This window comes from Phoca vitulina, unplaced genomic scaffold, assembly GCF_004348235.1.
Source record: "Phoca vitulina isolate PV1807 unplaced genomic scaffold, GSC_HSeal_1.0 scaffold19, whole genome shotgun sequence".
Classification (NCBI taxonomy): Eukaryota; Metazoa; Chordata; class Mammalia; order Carnivora; family Phocidae; genus Phoca; species Phoca vitulina.
Window position 1 is genome coordinate 26,169,696 of NW_022589722.1, and position 25,659 is coordinate 26,195,354.

A 25,659-nucleotide genomic window follows, 5' to 3' on the forward strand; every position below is an offset into this window, starting at 1 on the left:
TTTTTTTTTTTTTCCTTGCGTCTTCCTCCCCCTTTTCACATTTGTTTCCGTGGAAGCTGAAGAGAGAAGAGAAACCAGATGCCACGGTGATCACATTTTAATTCTGTCCTGTCTGCCCTGCTACCCCCACCCAGCTTACCTGCAGCTCTGAGTGATCTCAGGCAGGACTCACTGCCCTCGCTGCCTGCCCGAGTATTCGAGTCTGTCTGGCATGGGCTTTATTTCATTGTCGGCTGTGGAACTTTTGCAGGAATATCTGTGATGTGTCTCAGAGCTGGGGTTGAAAGACCCTGATAAAAATAGTTTCCTGCGGCGGACTGATAAGGGAGGGATTTCTCACATTTAAACGGCTAAAAAAGGAGGCACATTGAGTCACATCTGGTGGCATTCTTGTCTGACTGGAGAGCGGGGTCTGTGTAAGCATCTGCACAGATTTGAAAACGCAGGCTGCATCCAGTCAGTCCCAAACAAATGGCTGGGCCCCATACAAATGGCCGAACCACATTGTCCCAGGAGAGGTCGATGACAGAACGGATCTCAGGGCTGAATTTCAAACTCTGGTCAGTGCAGGGCCAGTCCATCAAACACATGACTGGTTTTCTCACCCTTGACTCTTTGATAACGGCATTGATAGAGCTGAGTTGATTTCAGCTGTTTTCCTCCAGCCTCATCCTGTGAGGGCTGCTGGGCCTCAGCACCTGGGGGCGGGAGACCCTTCCCCGTGGTGACAACAGAGTAAGGAGCCCCCTTCCCCCTGCCTTGTGTCCTGTTCCCTTCAGCCTATACAGTTTGTCTTCCCGACTGCGAATTGCCCTCAGTCTGTCTTCTCAAACTGGACACAAACTATTTTATTACTGGTAGCACAGATATGGTACGTGACAATATAAGGGAAGGTGTAGATACACAAAATAAATTTCTAGAGCTCACTCAGCCTGAAGGCATCTGACCACCCTTATCCAGCCTGTTCCTGCTAAATTGTTCCTTCCTCAGCTGCTCAGAAATTGTCAAGGCCAATTGTCAAATTCCTTTCACCCAGCTACCAGAAACGAGTATTTTGCTGAATTTTCAGGTCTTGATGGACAAAACACTTCATTTTTCTGTTTTCTACTTCTTGCCAGATATATCGTTTTTTTGAGAACTAGAGCTCATTTATCTCCAAGGGAGAAAAAAAAGTCATTCCATACTTACTGGTTAGCAAATTACCACTTAGAGGAAAAATACAGAGGAACTCTCACTGTTAATAAATGGGTTATTTGCCTTGGCCGAACCCTGGCTGATGGATAGCACTGTTCCCTTCAAGTTGGCTTAATTTTCTCTCATTGGTTTTTGTTTCCTTGAAGCAAAGAGATGTCTTGATTCTTTCTTTGTTTGATTCTGCTTTTGAGGAATGTGCCTATATCCTTTGGGTCTGTTTCTTTTGTAAGCTGGTTCGATTAAACCCCTCGAATTTATTGAGCCTGTCGTATTGGGTGCTGTGGGTTCCTCTAGAATTGCCCCAGCTTGAAAGGTGGATGGAGTCACTCATCTGAATGCTAACTCCCTCCTAATCCATTGGTTTTCTGCTGTGTAGATGAGTGTGTGAAATAGCCATCTAGCAAGACATAGTGCCCTGTCAGAAACTGAGCCTAGGTTTGGTAGTCAGTGAGACCTGGGTTAGGGCACCTCCCTTTCTCTTCTGAGTCATACAGTCCTCGTTATAGATCCTGATGGGGACAGCAGGGCCGTCTGTTCTTCTGTTCTTTGCTATTCTCCATAACAAGAAGCCAAACAGACAGTGAAGAGTCTGGTCTGACCACATAATGTTAGTACAAGTTACAGATCGCTGTAAGAAGATATTTTTGGCCTGAGCATTGAGGTGGCATTTAGGTGCTGTATTTGGTGCATGTCATTTAGTTATAGGGATAAAATCTCTTGAACACTCATAAAGCTCTGGATCTGGTTGGACATTACATCCTACCTCATTTTGATTCTTTTTACTCAGGGTACTTCCTGCTAAGAAATGATAAAAGCAAAAAAAAAGGTCCAGTTAATAGTATTGTACCAATGTCAGTTTCCTGGTGTTGGTGCTGTACCATGGTGATGTACGACGTCACCATCGTGGGAAGAAGATGAAGAGGACAGGGAACTTTCTGGACTATTTCTGCAATTTCCTGTGGGTCTATAATTATTTCAAAATAGAAAGTTTAATGAGAGAGAGAGAATATGGAATGGCAATTGGGAGAAGTGGGTGCTCATCTTGGTTTTGCTTCCTGGGGCTGAACAAATATTTACATTTTGTTTTCCTCTTCCTCCCGTTTTTGCATATAGATTTTGTGAACAGTCAGCTATAAAAGGGTTCATTTTTCTGTAGAAGAGAAAAAAAATGTAGAAGAGCCAAGAGAACCCCTGCCAACATTGGGTTAGAAGGCCTACTTCCTGTCTCTCTTCACCCTCTTTACCTACACAAACTTACCTTCTGCACTCACACTCACTTTGTCCTTCCTTCCCATTTAAGGGGAGATACCTACAAGCGAATTCCTACACAAGGCATCCAACCCTTCCTTGTGTTTCCAGAGCTCAGTCCTTGTACATAATCACCCCATGTGAGTTCCTTCTAAGCCTGGGTTTTAATAACCATCTATATGAGAATAGCTTTCAACTTCCAGTATATGTCTACTCAGACATCTACGCTGAGATCTACACCTATATATCCAACCCCTGCCTAGGAATCTCTACCTAGATGTTTCTCAAGCATTTCAGACTCCTTCCAAATTATCTTTTCTTCCCATAGCGCCTTAGCTCTGAAAATGTTATCACCATCTACCATATTGTCCACAGCAGAAAGATGAGAGCCATTCCAGATCCATGCTGGTCAATATGGTAGCTGCTAGCCACTTGTTCTATTAAGTACTTCAAATATGGTTGGTCCAAATCAAGATGTACTATGATTATAAAATGCACACCAGACTTAGTTCAGAAAAAAGAATACAAAATATTTCAGTAATATTTTATATTGATTTCATGTTGAAATGATAGTATTTGGGATATATCATGTTAAATAAAATAAATTGTTAAAAATAAAAATTTTTAATATGCTACTGAGATATTTAAAGTTACATGTGTGGCTCACATTTGTGACTTGCATATTTCTGTTGGAGAGCACTGCTCTAGACTCTTCTCTGCCTTTTAGCCATTGACAGTTGGCTGAAGTAATAGACAAGGCATGGTATTAGTTAAGTCCGCAGGCTGAATTTGAATCCTGGCTCCAACACGTTTTGACACATGTGACCTTAGACAATTTTCTAACCTCTTTGCACCTCAGTTCTCTCATATGTCAGATGGATAGAACAACAGGTCTTACTTCTCAGGATCTTGCAAGTGTTAAATGAGATAACATGTAAAGCACTTACTATTGAGACAAAAGCCCAAGGTCAAGGGAAGAAGCAAGGTCTCTCGCTGTCATATTTCAGGCCCCCATTGTTTCTGGCCAAGACCACTGCAGTGGTTTCTTCGTCTCCAGTTTTACCCCGCTCCCCAATCCTTCATACTGCCTCCAGATTAAACATTTCCTAATGCAGATGTTATCAACACTTTCCGTAATTCCCCCTCACCCGCGGCATGAGGTCCAATGTCCTTGGCATGCTGTGCAAGATCCTCCATGACCTTGCCCCCACCCAAATCACCAAGCCCAACCCCCACCAATGCACGGTGGTTATAATGAACCAAATGGGCTCCACAACTCCTATTTACACGTATCATTCCTTCCATTGGTGATGTACATGCCCTCAGCTTGTCCACAAGACTCAGTTTCTTTGTCATCTCACTTGGGAAGCTCCCCCTGGCCCCTCCTGCACCTGTACCCATTCCAGGCTCGATTAGGAACCACTCCTCTGAGCTCCTCAACCACTTGAGGTTTGGCTCTGTTACCACACAGATCTCATTTGTTTGGTCAATTTGTCTGTCTTTCCTTCAAGACTGGGATCCAACTGAGGTCTAGGACTGCTTCTCTAATCCACTTTGGATCTCCATGTGGAGCACAATGCCTGGCACAAAGTGGAACCCAGTAGATGTCTGCTGAGTGAATGCACAAAGCATAGGAGATACTCCCGAGAGAGACAAGGAGAGTGAAAGCCCTGTGAGGTCAAGCAGCAGAAAATGTGGACCAGACCAAGGAGAAGTCACCACTGCTTGGCCATGCAGACAGAGTTGGGAGAGAAAAGAATCTGGACAAGGAGTCAGTAATGGAGGATTTGAAATGAAAGAGAATAAAAAAGAGGGGTGCCTGGGTGGCTCAGTCGGTTAAGGGTCTGCCTTAGGCTCAGGTCATGATCTTGGGGTCCTGGGATCAATCAGGTCATGATCTTGGGGTCCCACATCAGCTCCCTGCTCAGTGGGGAGCCTGCTTCTCTTTCTCCCTCTCTCCCAGCTCATGCTTGCTCGCTCACTCGCTCTCTCTCTCAAATAAATAAACAAAATCTTTTAAAAAGGGGGGGGCGGGGCACCTGGGTGGCTCAGTCAGTGAAGGGTCTGCCTTTGGCTCAAGTCATGATCTCAGGGTCCTGGGATCAAGCCCTGCATCGGGCTCCCTGCTCAGTGGGGAACCTGCTTTTCCCTCTCTCTCTCTCTCTCTGTGCATGCTCTCTCTCTCTCAAATAAATAAATAAAATCTTAAAAAAAGAGAGAGAAGATCGTGAAGGGAAGAGAACCACATTAGGTACTATTGGGGGTTCAGTAGCTTCCTCTACAGTGGTTCCAGGAAGAGGGAAGTTTCTAGAAAAGCACAAATCATATTTAAAAATAAAAAAAAAGATAAGGTATCAGCAGCCGAATCAAGGATTATTTGTCATCGGGACTAGAGACACGAGTAATATAAGTAAACGTCAACTTGGTGACTATGTGATGAGACTACTAATAATTCACTGGGGCCGGTGCCCAGGAGTTTTGTTTTTGTTTTTTTTTTACTGTGATGCAAATGCCAAGCATGGAAAAATTTGACAAGTTATAGATATGAGAGTGCAGATAGTGAAGTTGCGAATAACGATGTGAAATGCCAGAATAATCACAAGAGAAGCGTCTGAATACGTAAGAAGGCTTAGAGGAGTCCTGCTTTACCGCAAATACGGATTACAAGAAAATTCACTTACAGAAACAGAAATTCCAATCTATCAAACCCACTTATCAAAACCCGTAGTATGCCAGAATGCTTAACAGGAAAAGTGTGCCTTTTGGCCCACACCTCGTGGAAAGTAGCAAATAACACACGAAAGGCAGAGCAGGTGGGAAGTATGACATTTTGTGGCTTCCAGCATATATGAATGAGAGAATATTCACTTCCACATGCAAACCATAACCTTCGTGGGAACCCCTAAAGGCTTCATTCCAAGACTGCAAGTCTCCTGCCACAAGTTGGCCCACTCCCCAGTTTTTATGTCAGAGACCCTGTAAAGCAAGCATTGTGTGAGATGAAAAGCAGCGAGCAGAGCAGAGAGGACAGGGTGGAAAGGTCAAAGGACTCCTTGCCATCATTCCTAACAATACACCATCTACCCTTGTGAGATTTTTGTGGACAAGGTAAACATTTGGGATATACTTATGCTAGAAAACGTATGCTCAAAAATTTGTCTGAAATTCAAATTGAACTGGGCATTGTGTACTTTATCTAGCAGCCCTACCTAGTGAGGGATACACTTTCTCACTCATTCTTCCTGAGAGCCACAGCATGTCTCGGTCATTGGTAGTTATCGTGGAATATGCATAAAGTCGCGGTAGTTAGCAAACATAGAGTGCCTGCAATGTGACAGGCACCATACTCAGTGTTTTAGACGGATATCTCAAATATTCAGATATCTTCACAAGAACGCTAAGGCAGGTACTATTATTATTATTCCTGTTTTAAAGATGAGAAAAATGAGACTCAGAGAGATGAAATAACTTGCTCAGGATCACCCAAATAGCTAGTGGTACAGCCAGGATTTGAACTCTGGTAGCTGGACTCCAAAAGGCCACGTACTTGCCCACCTCACTGAACGTGGCAGCTGCACCAAGCAAGGGGTAAATACATTGAGTCCCCCAGGAGAGTAAAAGAGCATGAGAGCATAGGGTATATGACAAGGGCTTACCCCGAGTAAGGCTTAGAAGGGGCAGTTGAAGTTAGACCCGATGCCTTTGTTTATGTTAGAAAAGTGTGCCCCTAACTTTAAGCAGATGCAGCCCCACATCAGGACTCAAAACCTGATAGAAGAGCACTGGTTAAATTTTAGCCCCCACTGCAGCCTCAGCCATGTGCTCTTGTACAGTAAACAACCTGCGCAACTGTACATAGTAGCCTGAGTTAGGTAGCAGAAGGAGGACCAGTGCAGAGGTGAGGATGTGGAGGGAGTGCTTAGAGAATGATGAAAAGCCATCCTAAGGCATGTGCGCATGATATTCTGAAGTCTATTTAGAGAGATATGATGGGGAAGAGATTGCTAAGGCCTGAAATGGCAATAGGAGAGTCTTGAGTGGATCTGGGGGGTAGCATGACAACATGGCTTCGACAAATTCTAAATGGGAAGATGACTCTCAGAAAGTGTGTGCCAGAAAGCTTCAACATACAGGAGTCCTTTCTCCAACAAACAAGTGGGATGGGGGGATGGAGAATGGGGGCATGGGAGAGAAGGTGACAGCAGCCTATTTAAAAGACATAAAAAGAAACTCAACAGACTGGAAAAGTGGACAAGGAGTGGGGAACAGAAGACACAAAAGAGGGCAAGTGAGTGAAAAGACGAATTTCTTCCACATTGCATTTCCCCAAGCATGATCCTGAAAGAGTTGCTGACCCTGTTCTGATTTATGTTATTTTCCTATAAGGTTATTAGACAGCCATTTAAGGAAAGGGCACAGGCACAGCCCAGTTTAATCTCAGCAAGGCATTTGGTTGCATTTTTCATAAGACCCTAGAGAAGAAAATGCAGAAAAACATGGCAGAATGATAACTACTTCATCTGGTGGATTTGGAGTTGATGCTCAGAGAGTGCTGATGAATAAGTTCATGGCAACCTGGAGGGAGTCATTCAGTAAGAAACTTGAGTTCAGAGATATAACCAGTTTGCTTATGATCACACAGCTGGTGAATGAAGGAGCCAGGACTTGGGCCCAGCTCTGCCTGACTCCAATGCCCACGTCCCATTTATTATGAAATAAAGGCCAAAAAGGCATTAAGCTTGCTTGTGAGAAAAGAGTCGGGAGAGAAACCAGAGGAGAGGAATACAAATCCGTGCCCAGATGAATCGTGATGGACAGAAGAACTGGCCGACGCGAAGACCAAAACAAGATCAAAATCAAAAAGATTAACTTTGAACCTCACATTTTGGCTCCCAAAAGCCTCTTGCAGAAGCAAAGTAGAGGGGCCTGGCGTGACCCCTCTTCGCGCTGGGGAGCATTTGTGCTTTCGTCCCAGTGCTTGCTGTGCAACCCCGCATGGCCAATAGACTAACATGTTATTAAAGCTCCGTGGTGCAGAGGAAGTGATTAAACAGTGCCCTTCCACTGAGCCCAGCTGAGACTGTTTCTATGGGCTGACTTCTAGGTAACACATTTTAAGAAGGACATTGACAAACTGTGATGTCACCTGAAGGAAATGACCAGGAGAGCAAGGAGTCTGAGCCTTGTCACATGGAGGGTGGTGGAGGAGCCAGGGATAGTCAGGCTTGGGAGTGTCATCTTCACACATTCAATTTTTTTTTCTCCTTAGGGCAGAATTCAAACTGAAAATAATAGTGAGACACTTGGTTCGATAGAACCAACTCACCAAGCTGTTTAGTTCCTTCCAGTTCCATCTTCCCTAGGACCATTCTCCATCATCTCAATAAATTAGGGAAATACGGGGCCAACCTCCTGGGTCACCTCCAACTTGGAGAACCTAAGGTTTAGGGGATCAAGACTGGCAATTAAAAAGGAAGAGACTACATTAAGCAAAGCAAATACAGATGTTCCTCAGTTCAAGTGAACTCAAATTATGACCTAAATTTCCAAAAAAGATAAGAATATTATAATGTTTATCTGATGAAAGTAATGTGCAATAGCATCCCTTCTATTGGCAGCTTTCTAGTACCTTTATGGGGTGACTTGATATATAAAAATGTAACTACCTCCAATGTTCAAGGGATAGACTTATTGAATGAAGCCAGGAAAACTGTTGTATGGGTTAACGTCCACTTTGGCAAGCTCTGAGCCCAGTGAACTAAAAAATGACCCGCATTCCAATAATAAGTGGGGGCTTGGGAATATAAGTAAAAGTGACAAGAAGATTGAAGCAGTTGTGGTCACAGAGTCATCTAATCTCTGGTTTTGTGCTCTGCCCAAATAAGAATTAAGGTAGCCCAGGGTGCAGACGGTGAAGGAAGAGAGAGAGGGTGCTGAGCGGACTCGTCGCGTTTGGGAGTGATACTACAACCCTGGTGATGACAGGGCAAGAAGATGGAGGCTTTCAAATATATATATATATGATAAATGAGCCAAGCCTTCAGAGCCCAAATCAATAAACACAAACATGAAGTGAACAGACGGGAAGAGAAGGAAAAGAGAACATGAAGGCACCATAAAATCCTGGTGATATATTTAAAGAGAAATCATGATGTGAATAGAAATTAGAAAGTGAAGGGACGGGGGGAGAAGCCTGGGGATTTGTAAAATGTCTGTCTGTCTGTCTCCTTCCTGCCTCCACTCATATCCACCGCCACCCCCTCCCGCCCTCCTTGTAGGACTCATTGAATAATTTCTGATTGGGGTGTGTGTATCTTTAATGCTTCATTCTTGTTTGGATTTCGCCAGCAGGATTCATGGTGTTTCTGTCGACAATTGTCATTGCTTTAGGGAACAATCAGGATAGCACAAGAAAATGGCAAGTGATACCTCAGTCTGGCGGCAGTGGAGTGGGGCTGGGTGGGCTCTTCCTGTTTCATTTCTGTCGCTGATGTTTTGGATTGATGTTTTCATGGTGTCGTTTCAATAAAAAAAGTGTAGAAGATGTAAAAACAAAAAGATTTGAGGTACACTTGTTCTAACTAGATTTGCAGTAAGTCACTGGCATTTAGAGGAGAAAGAAAAAGAGCTCCGAACAAAAGCAGACTAGATTGTGAGGAATGTTGATGCTGGGAGAGGTTAGAAACCCGTGACCTCGAAAGACAGAAAGAGAGAGAGAGAAAGGAACAGAAGGGAAAGGCAAGGAGAAGAACAACCGCGTGTAGGTTTATTAACTGAGATTGCTTCCATTTCGGCAAATGGGCTTAAAGCACATGATTGCTTGGTCTGAGGTCAGCCGGGTTTATTGCAGACTTTGCTTTCTCAGACCAAGGAAGAATTGGCTTGAATTTTGTGCGTATCTGAGAATTGTGCCCATCAATTTCTTGGCTGAAGGACAGCCACCCAGGGAGGCGCAGGGGGCCCTGAGCTCGTTAGTCATTATCCTGAGCTAGTGCAGGACTTCCATTTTTGCTGGTGCTGGCAAAGGCAATGTGGCGAAGGAAAGAGAGCACAGCCTCAGGGGCGAGCAGACACCTATGATAATCAGGCCCCTCTGTTTCCCAGGTATAAAATGGGTGTGGTGGTCATGGTTGTACTAGTAATAATGATCATAATCATAATCATGTTGCAAAGTGCCTGTGAAGTCCTTGGCCCATGATAGACCATATCAATACATGGAACTTAGTCTCAGCTGATTCTTGTCTCTAGACTTGGGTGAGGCAGACAGATGGCAAAGCTTAGAAGCCAGATCAGTTTTCGGTTTCTCAGCCTTCCACCTCCCCACTGCCCTTTGGTTCATGCTGTCTTTTTTCTCTACTTACGGGATTGTCTTGATGACGATACATTGCGTCCTACCTTCTGAAATCGCTGCAGCCAGGACTCCATAGGGAGTAGAGAGAAGCTAGCATTCCCCCCCGGGAAGGGGTATAAGCTTGGTGGATTTTTGAAAAACGGTATTTTGAAACTGTTTTCTCTACGAGAAAGGAGAGTAGATAGAGGAGAGATGATTGGAGAGACACTGAACTGTCAAACGCCGAGGATGAGCAGGGCGTTCCACACCCTGTCCCCGGCCACACTGAGAATGAGCATTATTATCTGAATTCTTGATGCAAAACCTGAGGCACAGGGGAGGTAGGGTTCCCAGCTAGCAAGGGAGCAGCAGAACTGAGATGTGAAAGCAAGTCTCTCTGACAGCTAGGTCCGTGCACCTCCACTGTGACTGGCAACCTCACTTTGCAGAGAACGGCAAGTTAGGGGACAAAAAGAATAGAAGGTGCTTGAGTTTGATAGAACATAGACATTACACTGAAAGAAAAGGATATTCTTCTTACAAAAAGTTTGAGGACAAGTGACATTTTATGTGATGTGCTTTGAACTTGGAAAAAAAAAAAAAAAAGAGGGGCGCCTGGCTGGCTGGCTCAGTTGGTGGAGCATATGACTCTTGATCTCGGGGTTGTGAGTTTGAGCCTCATGTTGGGTGTAGAGATTGCTTAAAAAAAAAAAAAAATCTTTTTTTTTTTTTTTTTTTAAAGAAAGTTTCATTTGATATACCAGACTGGTGTTGATTACAGAAGAGTAAGATGATAAGTAACCAGAAGAAGGAAGAGCAAATGACCCTCTGTCTTGGGCATCACTCAATTTAGAAGGCAGGGGAGGGGAAGGGACCTGAACAGGGACAGTCCCCTGATTTGTCTCCACCCTCTTCTACTCCCTTCTCCTTACCCTCCCTCCCCTCCCCAAAACAAAAAACCTTAAGCAGGAAAAGAGGAACTAATTAAAAAAGAGGAAAACATCCTTGAGACCGGTGAGATCTCCCTAATCCACAGTGACAGGCAGGGACCTAGAGAACAGCAATTTGATTAAATAAGGATATAAGGGATTTAGAGGGACTCTCCAGTTGTGTTAAATTTGTCTGTGCGTCTTTGAAATATATTTATTTGGCTTCCAAAACTAAAAACAAGTGCCTTCTAGCTGAAGAGATGATTCCCACTTAGAAAATAGGGAGACATCTCAAACGCAAGGCCAAAGGGTGGACCGAAACCCTAAGCGGTTGGCAGAGGGTCGGCAGGAGGTGCACTGGGAGAGACAGCGTCCCAAGGTCAGGGTGCATAAAGGCAGCCTCAGCGAGGGGATTACAGGCTGAGCCTGAGACCCCTCCCAGTCTGGGAGGAGAGAATAGTACACCTCTCCTGCCCGTGTCTCAACTCTTGCTCTGGGACCCACTGCCCATTCGTTACCTGTCATCAGAGACAGCTCTGTTGCTGCTTTCTGCAGAAGTGAAGCAGCCAGAGGATGATTGTGATGTGGGAAAGACACCTGCAGGGGAAATGGAGCACACCCTGAAGGCTTCTTCCTAAGCCATTTCCTCGTGTCCCCAAGACTGGCGTCAGCAGATCAGCCACTGAGGAATTGCTATTCTCGGACAGGCTTCGGAGGGCCCCTCGAGTTCCCCATGTTCACCCCTGCCGGTAATGCCGGGGGAATTTATGCCTTCCTGGGGCTTTGGAGGGGGAAACAATGAGTCACTTAAGGACAAGAGGAAAATAAGAATGTCTCATGTGTGCAAAATCATTTTAAATGGACGCTTTTAGAGGGTACTAAAATCTCAGCCAACTAGCCAGGAATGGTTTGGTGGAGTATATATATTCCACTTGTCTTTGCTTACTTTGGTTGCAATAAAGTTAGAAATGTTTATATCGCATGGAGAGAACACCTCCAGGTCCTTCTGAGAAGGCTGTTTATTCCCCTGAGATCCTGAACCTAAAAAGAAATGGTCCGAGTCTCTGACTGGGGAGGTCTAGATAAGCGTAGGAGCTGCTGGTTGTAAATCTTTGAAAGCAGAGGCCCCTGATGGCCATTCCCAAGTCCATGGCTATCTGCAAGCTTGGTGCCGCCATGATTCAACCCCCACTTCACCCTCTCCGTGTGGCCACAGATCCGAGTCTCCAGAGAAACCAGAAGGAGGATCTTACTAGAATAGGATTTGAGGGTTTCTATTTTAAAGGCTCCAGGGATGAGTTAGAAGTAATTCAAGAGCAGGCACAGTAAAGAAACATGTACGCCGTGTTAGACATTCAGCGAGCGAGAAGGTTAACATTTCCAACATGACCAGCTGATTAAGAGGTATTGTGTAAGCAGGGATTCTGCTGGTAGAATAGAGCAAAAATGTTGCCCTTTGAAAGCCCAAAATGAAGAAAGGCCAGCTCTTGATCTCTTTGGCCATGCTCAACCTTTTTCTTCCCTTTTTTTCCAGAATTGATTGATTTGGATCTCTGGAAGAATATTTAAGCAATAGCCAACAGGTGAATTATAGGTAGTTGTCCATCCTAAACTTACAGATTTTCAAGGAGGGCCATCTCTGACCTTTCTCGGTATCCTGTTCTATGTCTAACGCCCAGGAAAAGGTGATAAACTAAGGCAAAAAGTCTCCAACCGCAGCTGTAGGGTTCAGATAAAAAGAAAAACACACAGTAAGGGTTTCAACATAAATCATTAACCTAGAATCAAAAGCAGGAGTGAGGGACTAATCACTCTGAGATGAACGGGACCATCTTTCCAGGATACTCAGGGAATTCAAGCAGCAGAATATGAGTAGGAGCTGATGACTTCCAATTCTTTCCCAGCAAAGTCATTCTGTATTGTATGGGCTTTAGATTCCTTGAAATGTTAAAATATACATGCTTTAAAACACACAAGAGGCAAGAAGGACAATGGGCCAAACCTGTACTCAAGATGCAAAAAAAAAAAAAGTTACAGGATGGAACCGACGGTTTGGGGTGCACCATTGCCCTCTGTTGGATTAAATAAATCAGCTTTCGTGTGGGTGTGTGTTATATTATCTCTGGCTGAGTTTGCTGAGAAGTCAGGGCGCCTTTGAGTGGGAAATTAATTCGTCCTTGTAAATGGGTCCTCTGCCTTCCCTGAGGAAATAAATTACAGTTGTAACTGATGGCAGGTCGCTTATCACGTTTTCATTCACTCAGCATTTACTAAGTGCCTACTAAGCACTGGTTCGATATTGTAGGGAATCTAAGAAGAAATAACACCAAGCCCTGCTACCGTTTATGGAAAGCCTACAGTGTGCGAACATCTCTACACACGTGAACACGTAGCACCCCCGTGAAGTAGATGTGGTCACTCCCGTCTAATGGATAAAGAAACAGGACACTTGGAAAGGAAACGGCACGTCTTGGATTTAAATCCAGGCCCATCTACTCCTAAGCCCACACTCAGTCCACTAAGCTACAGTTCTCCCCCCTCAGGAAGTTTACAAACTACTAGGGGAAGTAAGATAAAGATAGAAGCATCTATACCAGGAGTCCACAAACTACTGCCACAAACTATGGCCAAATTCCACCCATCATGTATTTTTGCCCATGAGCTAAGATGGTTTTTATATTCTTAAGTGGGGTTGGGGAAGAAAAATCAGAAGAACAGGAATACTTTGTGGCATGTAAAAATTATGTGAAATTCAAATTTCAGTGTCCATAAATAAAGTTTTATTGGAAGCCAGCTACACCCATTCAATACTATTCTCTCGGGCTGCCTTCCTGGCTACAACAGCCCAGTTGAGTGGCTGTGGCCCTCCTTGAAAATCTGTAAGTTTACAGCCTGCAAAGCCCAAAATATTCACACTCTGCTCCTTACAGAAAAAAATTGACGACTCCTACTCTATACTCCAGGGTAGACTGTTATCTATCAATAGGAGAGGTGTTTAAAAAGTGTTCTGGGAGTTAAGAAGAGAGGAAACTAACATTTATTTAACCCACGGTGGGAGGAGCTAGAAGGATATACACAGGTGTGCTCTGTTTTAAGACTCATAGATACAGGAAAACCCAGATTTTAAAACAGATAAATTAAAAGGTAGTTATCTGCATAACAAATTTTCCTTTTCATTTTGTAAAGGGATTCACCATGGGGTTCCTTTGTAGAATGAGCCTCTATAATGCATGCTAATGTGATGCCACTTACAAATACACTATTCCTAATAACTTTTCAAGAACATATCCATTGTACAGTGAGGCTTAGCTATAATCCTTTTTTTTTTTTTTCCTGGTAAGGTTTCCTATTTCTGAAAAGTAATGGAACTGACCTTGTTAATTCAGAGCGGGGAGTAAGCACTTTGCCTTCTCATTAACTCCGGAGGGACTTTGCCTGACAAGTAGAAAGGCTGTGGGTTCCAAATCTCCACATTATGTGAAGTTAAACTGCCGGGAGAATTTTACATTTTTAGCCAAGCTTCTCTTGGTAGCTGCAGTCAAAGTCCTTTCATGTAAACTCCTCAGTGTTCTATCACTGCATTTCATAACAAGATAAATTAATAAAAATTATGTTTGTCATTACCGTCCTGATAAATATGCTAAAGCAATATTTATAAAGAGCAATGTTTCTCTCTTTAAAAAAAAAAATAACTGAATTACAGTATAAACTGGTGCAAAAAGTCACAAAATATTTAAATTAGCGTTCTCTCCAGCAAAATAGGAAGTGGTGTTGCCGATTCGATTTAGGACCCAGCTCCTTCTTTCTTTGGGTCCTGAGCCTGAATCTCCCAACAGCTTTGTGGTGTTATGCAATTGCTCTTTTTAAGAGATGCATAAAACAGAAACCTTGGCTATTCATAGCCAACTTAGGAGGAGCTGAAATCTTTCAAGAAGTTTCTCGCCTGGTACGAGTTTTGAGGGTAACTACGTGTTTCTGAACACATCCAATTAATCTGGATTTCACATGGCGGCTCTTTTAAAGAGCTGTCTTGTGGCTTTTGTTTTCGTCTATGTGGTGACTGTATTTTAGAAGTAGACAAACATTCCTGGTATATAAGCCTGAATATTTTTCAGGGTTTTTTTTTTTTTTTTTTTGGTGGTAAAAGAAGCTTAAATGGAAATGCAGGGGCAGAGAAATCGTGCCTGGGGACGTCCTGTGTGGTCCTGCCAAGTGCCGCAGCAGATCTGTGTCACGGGGCTGCTAATGGATATTGCACGCAATTCATAAAGGGGCAAAGGGAGAGAGACGCAGAGGGATGGTGAGAAGCAGAGCCAGCATTAAGGGCAGGAGCCCTGCATGGTTCCGAGGTAGGATTCTTGGACAAATGGCATCCTCAACGGGGTCGGGGTGGGTGGGGGAGGCTGCAGGAGGGGCTTGACTGCCCCTGGACACTGTCACTTGTCATTCACGTTCTGTAGCAGGCAGCATTTCAGCCATTTCTGAAGCTGATCACTGGACAGAAACGCACATTGAATCCATCCGTGAGGTTCTTTAAAGAGACGTCTCTCTCTTCATCTCCCCCCGAGGTCAGGAGCACTGTAACTGCACACAGCAGCTGGAAGGTTCCATTGCGTTCTTGAACTCTTGAGCTGGCTGCACTTTCCCCCCCTGCCCCTCCCCTTTTCTCTTTTGTCTTGTAATTGTTGCTACCATGTTTTTAAGATAATATATATATAGTAGAAGGTACAGACTATAACAAATGGATAAATACTGAACAAAATACGTTAGTTCAGTTTTCTTTTTCCCAGGTGGTGGTTTAAAAGTTTTCAAAATTAAGACTAATGGATATAGAAAAATGGGATATAAATTTCCATGCATTTTTATGATCAAACAGAAGATGGACCCCTGGGGGTTGGCACTGCTATTAGGGAAGCAGGGAATGATAACTTCAAGGGGAGAAATTGCAAAGCCCTGGGTTTGGAACGAAAATAGAACATACCCCACTCCCCCCTGAACATCTCCCTCTTACCAAACAGCATCTGAGCAGATTTCATTTCACAAATGGAAATGGGAAATGGGACGCACCCACATTTTTTTTCAAAGTGATTTCATGAAGAGTGGGCCTATTTAATTGGGTTTTTGGAGCCAGGATTAATATTATAAGCTAGGGAGTTCGGTGATGTGCCCGTGAAGTTGACTTTGCCATACCACCTGCTTCGTGGGGGAAGGCAGAGAAGAGAGCCGCTTCTCAGAAGCAATGCTGTTCTGCCTCGGCCTTCTCACCGAAGTCACGCACGGCCAGCCTGGACCAAGCACCCAGGCTGCATCCGAGGTACACGTAACGTAGGAAAGATCTTCCCAAGCTCAAGGTCATATCTAGAGCATGCCTTGGATATTTTTTCATCCCTAATTTATGTGATTTTCTAATATGTTTAGCATTTGCCCTCCCCTTGTCTCCATCCTGCTTATTAAGGTAAATTTGCATAGAAATGGGATCTTGGTTTTCAGGACCATTCACCTGACACTTGCTCTCCTGAGGTGACCGGTATCTGCTGTGGATACCATGACGGTGACCCGCAGACACCACATCTTCCCGCAAGCTCAAGGCAAGGCCTTAATTAGGGGAGGCCTTTCATGTTAAAGCCACAGGGTGAAGCAAATCAGCAAAAGCATTTAGCACTCACCAAGGAGGGCAGAATACTCCTTCCTGTCGAGTGGGCCATCCTAGGTCACAATTTTAATTTGCCTTAGATGGACAGATCCTGAATAAAGGGTACAAAAAGTATATCTATATTTTTGTTTGGAAATAAATTTTGGCTGGTGATAAAGCTCAGACAATTAACTATGACATTTTACTCTGGCTCCTGAAATATTTTTTGCTTAATATCTACCTTCGGGATGGGTAATCATCATCTCTACAAATTGCCTTTGGAAGACTAAGCAAATGTGTAAAATCAGAGAGCCGAGCCCCTTGCTGTTACCACCGTGGCAGTTGGCTTTAATCCCCTGATCTCTGCGGGCTGCACCCTCCCACCGGCAGCCACCTTCCTCATTTACCCAAATCTTGTCGCTTGGGTGGAAATTCCCACTGAGAGTGTGATTGTGGTCCTGGTTTACTGGTTACTGAAAGCCATTAGGTGTGAGGTTACTAACCTAAAGGGTTTCAGACTTAGCCAAATTCTGATAAACGTAAATGCCAAACAACAGCTTCCAAGACTGTCCTAACAGCAAACTGTCTTACCAGAAAACCAAAGGATTTGCGGGTCATGGAGAATAAGCATCAAATTTCAGAGAGGAAAGTTCATAAAAGATGGGAGAAATCAGAAGAAAACTCGGGCTGCTTTTGGCCAGGCTACCTTTGCTGAGGATAAATTCATTCCATACAATTATTTTTTTTAAAGATTATTTATTTGTTTGCTTGTTTAGAGAGAGCACACGTGTGCACAGTGGGAGGGGCAGAGGGAGAGGGAGGGAGAGAATCTTAAGCCAACTCCATGCCCAGTGCGGAGCCTGACTCGGGGCTTGATCTCACAACCCTGAGATTATGATCTGAGCCAAAATCAGGAGTCGGAGGCTCAACTGACTGAGCCACCCAGGCACCCCTATTATTAGTTGAATATTATGATCCCCACTTTACAGATGAGAAAACTGAGACCCCAAAAGGTTTAGTTATTGCACAAAATCATACAGCTTGTCACCAACAAAACCAGGACTCTGCTCTTTCTTACAGACATGCTTCAGTGTCTCCTAAAAAAAAAAACCAAAAACCAAAAACCAAAAAACCAACTATATTTCATTTGTAGGCTAACTTTTTTATTTTATATAGGTCTCATGTATTCCTGGGGGGGGGGGGCGGGAAATAATATTTTAACTTGATGCTGAAGTATTAGAATGAAATTTTTAAAAAATGTACTTGGCTTACACTCTAATAATGAAATAAGGAATCTGACTAATCTAGTCCCCTGCCTCTAGAACCAGAACGCTTTCCACTCTCAAACCACGTGGAAGGACGCTGAGTTCCCCACTGGCCAATGCTGCCTAATTCTCTTAAATGATTCAGATGTAAAAGGGAAAATGGCATCTGTCTAATTAACACTGCCTGGTTAAATATAGCTGCCAAGGGACAGCCTCAGGACGATGTTTACAGAACAGTCTTCCAGCCCCTCGGGCCTCAAGTTAGAGATGATAGCGAGTCTTCCATCCTTATCAACCAGAAACAGGGATGCCCCCAGAAAGGGTGACAGGCCAGACAGGCAGAGGGAGATGAAAGGAATGGGAAAGGGGTTGCTGGCCTGTTCCCCGCTCCTGGCATGCGAGGATTCAGGGAAGAAAGGGAGGCACATCCTACAGCTCCCTCCCGCAACAATTCCCCAGGATTCGGGATTCGAAAGCCCTCCCTGTATGCCTGGGCCTCCCCCTCAGGCCTGGAGGCCTCGGACCAGGCGCCTACCACCTGCTCAGACTGCTATGCAGCCCGCTGCTCTCCTCTGGACAGAAGGGCATAATGAGCACATGACTTCTCTTCCAGCTTCCCGTCGTGACATGGAAGCCATCGCCAAGTTTGACTTCACCGCCTCAGGTGAGGATGAACTGAGCTTTCACACTGGAGACATTCTGAAGGTAGGTGACGTGGGGCCCCCTCGGGGGCCCTGGGGAGTTTGGGTTACTCTGGTCGGGTCCCCGAGTTCACCTAACAACCCATGCCTTTGTTTCTTAAGAACTACACACAGCTCCTTTCAAAAAGAGAAGTTCACCTCAATCAAAAGGGTTCCTTCTGAGCCCTCCCGGGCACCAGTTTCCAGACTGGGTGATGGAAAGAAGCCACCACCCTTGTCCTGAGATGCTCATGGTCTGGGGGGGGCCGGGGGGGGAAGCCATCCAAAGGGCTCTTACAGATATTCTCGTCTAAATGCTCAGGGAGCACAGGTGAGGGAACCTTGAGAGATGGGGTCGCAGGAATGAGCCGCAATTTCCGTTGTCAGGGAATGCAGTGAGGGTGAGTTGGACTTTGACCTCAAGCTCGGAGGTGAGCCAGCCTGGGGGGCATTCAGTGAGCATTGTGAGGAACTTAACAGGAGGGTGCGGGTGGAGACAGCCTGGGAAAGACAGCTGGAGGGGACGTGGGCCAACGGAGGCCTGCACATCCGGCCCCTCGAGGACGCCTTAGAACTTGCCTAACACCCACACTTGGGCTGTGGCTGCTTGCAGGGCTGAAGAGGCCTCGGACTCCCACATTCCACGCACCGCACTTACAGGCTTAAGTCCTGCATCTTAGCCCCTGTTTTGAGCAAAAGCACAGGCCTTTACACAGGCCCTTTGGGGAGTCTGTGATGCTAATGCCCGCCCCCCCAGCCTGGCCTCAGAGCACCCTCAGAAATCCCCATCCCTGGTCCTCAGCAGCCCACGTGGGCCTTCTCAGACTGCACCGTAGCACTGAGGCTGGCCTCACCACGGAGAAGTACGCTTGCTGTAGAGAGAACCTTGTCAGTACGTGACGGGGTGACTCAGAAAGTGTCCATGGAGCACCGACCAGGTAGGATGACTTGGTTTGGAACTTGAACACCCCCGGGACTCATCCTTCTAACTGTTGTCACCTTGCAAAGATCTAGTAATATAGTTGCGAAGAGGGTGCCCTTCGATGCTGGAGCTTCTCAAGGTCAAAGTGTCCCCTGGGCTGCTGACCCAAGAAAAGGTGACCTTCATTTCTGTGGGATCTTACCAAGGTCACAGAGGGATCTGCCACATGGTAAGCAGTCCCTCCCTTCTCTATGGGATACTGTGACCATGTGATTATCAACCGCTGTAGAGTGTCCTCACTCCAAAAAGGCCAGGGGGCCAACTCCACCCTCATCTCCCATTGCAAACAGAACCTAATATCGCCTCGAGGGTTTCCTATCCCTCAGAAAAGGAAAAGAAAAGAAAACCCTTTCCTCAACTCTGCTTCTCAGTCTACCTCCTGATTTCTTTCCTCTCCTTCGCTACCAACACTGGGAGGGGTTCTCTGTGCCGGAGTCTCCACTTCCTCACTTCCCATTTATTCCACTGGAACCTTCTGGAATCTGCCTTTTACCCCCAACACTCCCTGTATGCCCACCAGGGATCTCTTTAATGTGGAATATAATGACCCTACTAACGCGCCTGTGGAATTTAACACTGTTAACTGTCCCTCTTCTGGATCTGAATGGAGTTCGGCCTCACTCCTAAACATGTACTCTGTCCTATTTTTCTTTCTTGAGATCTCTTAAGCAATCCCCTTCTTCATGAGAGAGGAGTCTGATACAGTAAAAAGGAGCAGGAGTTTAGAGCCAGATAAACTGAGTTTGAATCCCAGCTTACTATCTGTGTGTCCTTGGGTCAGTCACTTGCCCCCTCTGAGCTTCCGTCTTTATCTGTAAGTAGAATCCATATCTATTTTTTTTTTATTTTTAAAGATTTTATTTATTTATCTGAGAGAGAGAATGGGAGACAGAGAGCATGAGATGGGGAGGATCAGAGGGAGAAGCAGACTCCCCGCTGAGCAGGGAGCCCGATGCGGGACTCGATCCCGGGACTGCAGGATCATGACCCGAGCCGAAGGCAGTCGCTTAACCAGCTGAGCCACCCAGGCGCCCCAGAATCCATATCTATTTTGCAGGGTTCTGGAAAGGATTAGAGGTAATGGTCCCAGCTCAAAGTGGATGCTTCATAAATGGTTGCCACATTTCAGTATTACCCATTCCTGCTGCCATTCAGACCATTGCCACAGCCTCCTGACTGACTTCATCACCTCCTCTCACTTACTCCTTTAATCATTTCACATACTAGTCTCAGGAGGATCTTTCTGGAAAACAAGTCAGGTCAGATCACTTCCTTACTCAAAAGAATTCAGTGGTTCCCCATTACCAATTGATTGAAATTTAAGCCACCTGATCCCAACACACTACCTAAGCTCATCAAGCTCTCGTCCATGAACATGCACACATACATACACCATACACACACGCACACACGCACACACACATACACATACTGCAGTCTACACACTGTGCTGTGTCAGGCTCTCCCCATACTCCGAATGCCTTTCTCCTGCACACACATATTTGACCACCTCTGCCTGGGAACCCTCACTCCCTCTACACTCCCGATGGCCCCAGAAAGATTAATCACTCCCTCTTCAGCTCTTCCACAGCATTGCACACACACACTTCTTTCCAGGCACTGATGATCTTACCTCCCATGACGGTTATTGGTGAGCAGCCAAGCCTCCGTGTTCTTACGCACCCCATACACCCATCTCTCATCACTGCCCTTACCCTGTGGAATCCTGATTGCCGGGTCCGCCTCAGTGTCCAAACCAGCAGAGAGTTGACTGTCCCTAATATCTGATGAATGAATGAGTGGTTGATTACTCCAGTGGTCTGTGAGCTCCCTGAGAGCAGAGCCATGCCTGGTTCATCTTTGTGTCTTCCCAGCAGCACCCCACACAAGTCCTGGTCCCAAATAGGTACCAATGGCTTGAATTATTAAATTGCGTTTCTACAGAGTCATGTAGAATTCCACCAGAAGGACAAACCTCCTTCTTTTCAAATTCTGTCCCTTGCAGCTTAACGGTGGAAAGGAAAGTGGAGAGGGGCCTGTTGGCTGAGCCCCACAGCATGTCTGAATCGTGGTGGTTAGTGTCCTGCCTGTGCATCTCTACGTACAACTGCAACCCTACTCCGCCACTCCAGAGATGGGTCATGAGCCCCAAGATCTTGCAGGTGCTTTCAAAGGTGGCTCTTGACTGCCCCAGTAATCTACTCCTGGGATGCTCTTTCATCCTAGGCTTTTCGTGCTAAAAGACTAAACAGACTTTCTCACTAGAAGGCACAAACAAGGTCAGACTAGTTCACCACCAACCCACCCACTCCAGACTGTGACTTCCCCAGGACCAAGACCTCAGCTTATTCATGTCTATATTCCCAGCACCTAAGTGCAAACAGCAGGCGCTCACTAGATGCTGATGACAGGACGATGAACAAGATGGTGGACGGGGAACTCCGGCCAAATGACTTGATCCCGCTTCTTCCTTGAGAGAAGTATTTGATGTCAGGAGCCGGATGTTTTATGTTCGTGCCTCAACCACCACCTCCCCAACAGACCTGCAGCTACACACAGCACCGGACTTACATTTCCCTCTGAAATTTGCCAGTCATTTTTTAAAAAATGTCTCTTGACCCAGTCCATTTCTACCCACTTCTGTAATGTGTCTAACTCAACCCCATTTCTTCCTACTAAAACAGTGACCTGAAAGCACTAAGAGTTAATTCTATGTCAATTAACTTCTCCAATACTTCAGATTTCTGCTCTGCCTCTAAGAGCTATAATTCCATCCAATTTTAAAATTCTCCCAACTGTACATTTTGTCCCCTTCCCACGTCTAACTTATTCTCAGGCCATGTAACCCAGAAAATTTTTCTCGTAGGCAACATTATAAGAATTAAGACACAGTAAAGTGAAGTCTAAAACCTCATGTGCTCAGGCTGAACCCCTTGCTTGGGTTTTCATGATGGGGACAAGAGATAGGGGGAACCGAATAGGCAGAGAGATGAGAAGAACAGGAAGTATGGGGCCCTGGGCCAACAACGGCAGGAGGAAACCACCTCCCCCCAAACACTCTTCTTTGCAGAAAATGAGATTCTTTTAAAACCTTGCCTTCCTATACACCATAAAAAGCCTGTAAATTCACCTCTCTGGGAACACGATCTCAGGCAGACGGAGCACCAGGTGGTGGGGAGAAATGGCCGGCATTGAGGGATAATCTTTCAGTTTCTACAGGAGGTAGATGGGTGTGAGCCACAATTACTAAAATTACAGCTGGTTTCAGGTCAGAGAACTAAGTACAAAGTTGGTTCTTACCGTGATGAGCCAATTTCCAATTGGCCTCTTTTACCTTATCCCTGCTCACCTTGTACTTGACATTTGCTACCCAGCCCAAACCATCACACTCCCATGTGACGGGAGAAAGGAATTCCAAAGCCATAAATTGGGGGAGGGGGGCGCGAAGGCATGGAGTGAAATGTCCTTGTGTTCTTTGTGTGATGAGTTTCCTAGTTCTTTTTCTGACCTAGATTTTCTGCTCCCCCCGCCCCACCACACCCCCCTCGGCATACACATACCCACGCGTCCTTAGTGATACCAGCAGTCACATTTGATGTTAGAAACTATAAAGTTTTCTGTCCTCAGTAATTCTAGAACTCAAATATGGGACACACTTTTATTTCTTCAGAACAAGTGATTAAATTCAAAACATATACATATAGTACTTTAAAGAACTTATAAACCCTACCATGTCGTTCAAGGCTGGAGTCCTCCCTCCTAAGAATACCACATTTTGCAGAATTGTATTTTTAAAAACAGCATACACTTTCTGAAGGACTTCGAGGTACCAGGGTTCATCTGATCCTCACATCAGCTCTGTAAGGGGCTAGCTGGTTGTTACTGTCCCCATTTTTCAGGTAGCTAATTGACTTGCCGAAGGTCATACAGCTGGTGATGGGGCCAAGCTAGAAACCAGGTCTTCTCATTCCAAACTCGGAGTGCTGGCCCCTTTCTTCCACCTCGGGGGTGATATTAGAAATATCAGTTACTCAGCTGTCTTCATGTCTTCCCGTCTCTGGAAGAGAGAAACCCGTGGGACCCAAACTTCAACTCCACCTGCTTTAGGATGACTCTCAAATCCCGAATGCCAGTCCCCACTTCTCTGCTGAGTCCAGACACACACCTCCAGCTGCTCACTGAGCTTTTCTTCTCAGATGGTCCCAGGGGCAACTTGGATTCACCCACATGCAATCTGAAGCCCATGAGCTCTTCCTCAGGCCTGCTCTTCCTCCTGTACTTTCTATTTTAGCCAAGACATCACCACCCACTCAGTCTCCCAAGGCCGAAATCCGGAGCCCTCCCAGAATCCCCTTCTCCCTTGGTTCGGAGAACAGTCACGCAATCCTGCACACTTTGCTTCCAGGTTCCTCTAAAATAGCCCTTCGCCTCTCGCCAGCATGGCTACACTGTCTTCCTAGACTTTTCCCCTCCAATCTGTCTCCACCCTCCGATACAGGACTCTTTCTTGGCTCTAATTCTTACTGTGTTACTTCCCTGCTCAGAAGCCTTTAGTGGCTCCCCATACATTTCAAAGATAAAAGTCCAGACTTTTCAACATGGGCCTTGTGCCTCTGGTTTCCCCTCGCTCTGCCCCTGCGGCCACAATCTAAACTACCGCTGGACCAAGGCCTTCCGTTCCCGGAATGCATCCCACTTCCTCCCATCCCAGAAGTTCCTGCGCCATCAGACTTTGCCTGGGTAACTTCTTTCGTTGCCAGGGCAACTCCAGGGCCTCTCCTCCAGGCAGTCTTTCCTACTCATCTTCTGCTTTGCCCTTCAGCATAGCACTTCCATCCGTTAAGACGTTGTCAGGTGCAAGAAGCAGGAACTTGAATACAGCTGAAATAATCATGCAGATTGATTACTTCTCACACAAAGTCCAGAAGTAGGAGGTTCCTGTGTGGCTCACTCAGGGGCTCAATGACATCGTCAAGCTCCTGTTCATCGTTTGTCTCTGCCATCTCCATTATTGTTCAAGTCCATGCCACATACTTTAGAAACATTCTCAGTGGGGGATGGGGGCAAACATTTGTCTTTTAATAGTGAAACATTTTCTGAAATAACCAGAAGCCACATAGAGCCAAGTCTGGTGAGTCATATGAGTAATCAAGGGAAGCGATAACATTTGGGGTCACGGTCAACTAAAGACCATATAGTCATGAGACAGAACTTCTGGCTTTGCTTGGGATCTGGCACTAAAAGCAAGTTTAGAAAAGGCATCCCAAATATCTTGAGTTACGTCCAAATTGTTTGTGAAACACATGGAGTGTGAACACAAAAAGTGACTGTTTTCAAAGCTGGCCCCACTGGATGTTTTAAGTTTTAATTTGCTTGTTTAAAGAAATAGGAACAAATTAAAATTTTAAAAGGTCCCTGGTTACCTGGCAGAGAAGAAGAAATCATGGGGTGGCCACTCTTGCCTTCCCAGCATCTGCTCAAATGAGGAGCTTCAGGAGCTGAGATCTGGGACATATGAATTTCCAAAATATACAGAGAATCCCCCGAGTGCTGAGTCTGGGAGGCCCTGCCATGGTGGGGTCCCATGTGTGGCACCAGTGGACAGAAATAGCTTGGGGTCAAAGAAGCCAAACTCCAGAGAGAAACCTGTTGCCCACCCCCTCCCCCCCCACTGGAGCACCTGTGTGGTGCCCTTGGCGTTTTTTTCCTCTGAATCCAAAAGGGTGTTCTTTGCCCTGCGGTCCCTCTCTTTTGTTTCTTGATGTCCTCCCTACAGTCTCTGTCCTTCCTTCTCTTCCATGTAGATCTTAAGTAACCAAGAGGAGTGGTTCAAGGCGGAGCTTGGGAGCCAAGAAGGATATGTGCCCAAGAATTTTATAGAAATCCAGTTTCCTGAGTAAGTATTTCCAGCCTGCTGACATGGGCCTACCCACACACACTCCCCTTACTTTTTCAGCAGTCACTAAAATTATCTATGCATACCCAAGATACTGTCAAAATTGGTTGCCTCTGGAGAGGGAACCACGCAGCTGAAGGCCAGGGTGGGAGGGAGATTTGCATTTCACTGCATTCCCTTTTAAATTTTATACCATGCACATGGATCGCCTATTTTAGGTTTTATAAGCTAAACTCATCTATAATTGCAATCACAGGGTTTCCACGAATCCTATCAGGGGCGCTATTGGCCACCCCACGTCAAGAACTGCTCCTTGAGGGCACTTCTCCATTCCCTCCCAACGTCTTCCATCCTCACCAGGGATCCCAAACAGCTCCCTGCCTTCCCTAAACCATGCTCATACCCCTGAGAACAGTCAGTGGGGGGAAAAGAGGAAATTCCCTTCATCAAGAGGAAAAAGAAAAATAGAGATTGGGTCTCGTTTGTCTCCAGAATTGACCACA

The 25,659-nt window shown here is 45.5% G+C and overlaps 1 protein-coding gene across 2 annotated transcripts in view; it reads left to right on the top strand.

Moving 5' to 3' along the window:
• GRAP2 (GRB2 related adaptor protein 2) overlaps positions 1 to 25,659 on the top strand; it is a 62,382-nt gene that overhangs the window by 24,360 nt on the left and 12,363 nt on the right. The window contains exons 1-3 of one of the 2 annotated variants that reach the window (XM_032416521.1): positions 14,625 to 15,050; positions 18,212 to 18,303; positions 25,065 to 25,156. In XM_032416521.1, coding sequence (XP_032272412.1) covers positions 14,999 to 15,050; positions 18,212 to 18,303; positions 25,065 to 25,156 — 236 coding nt within the window. In that variant the 5' untranslated portion in view covers positions 14,625 to 14,998. Of the gene's footprint in view, positions 1 to 14,624; positions 15,051 to 18,211; positions 18,304 to 25,064; positions 25,157 to 25,659 lie in introns of those variants that run through there. The other variant, XM_032416522.1, reaches the window with a different exon arrangement.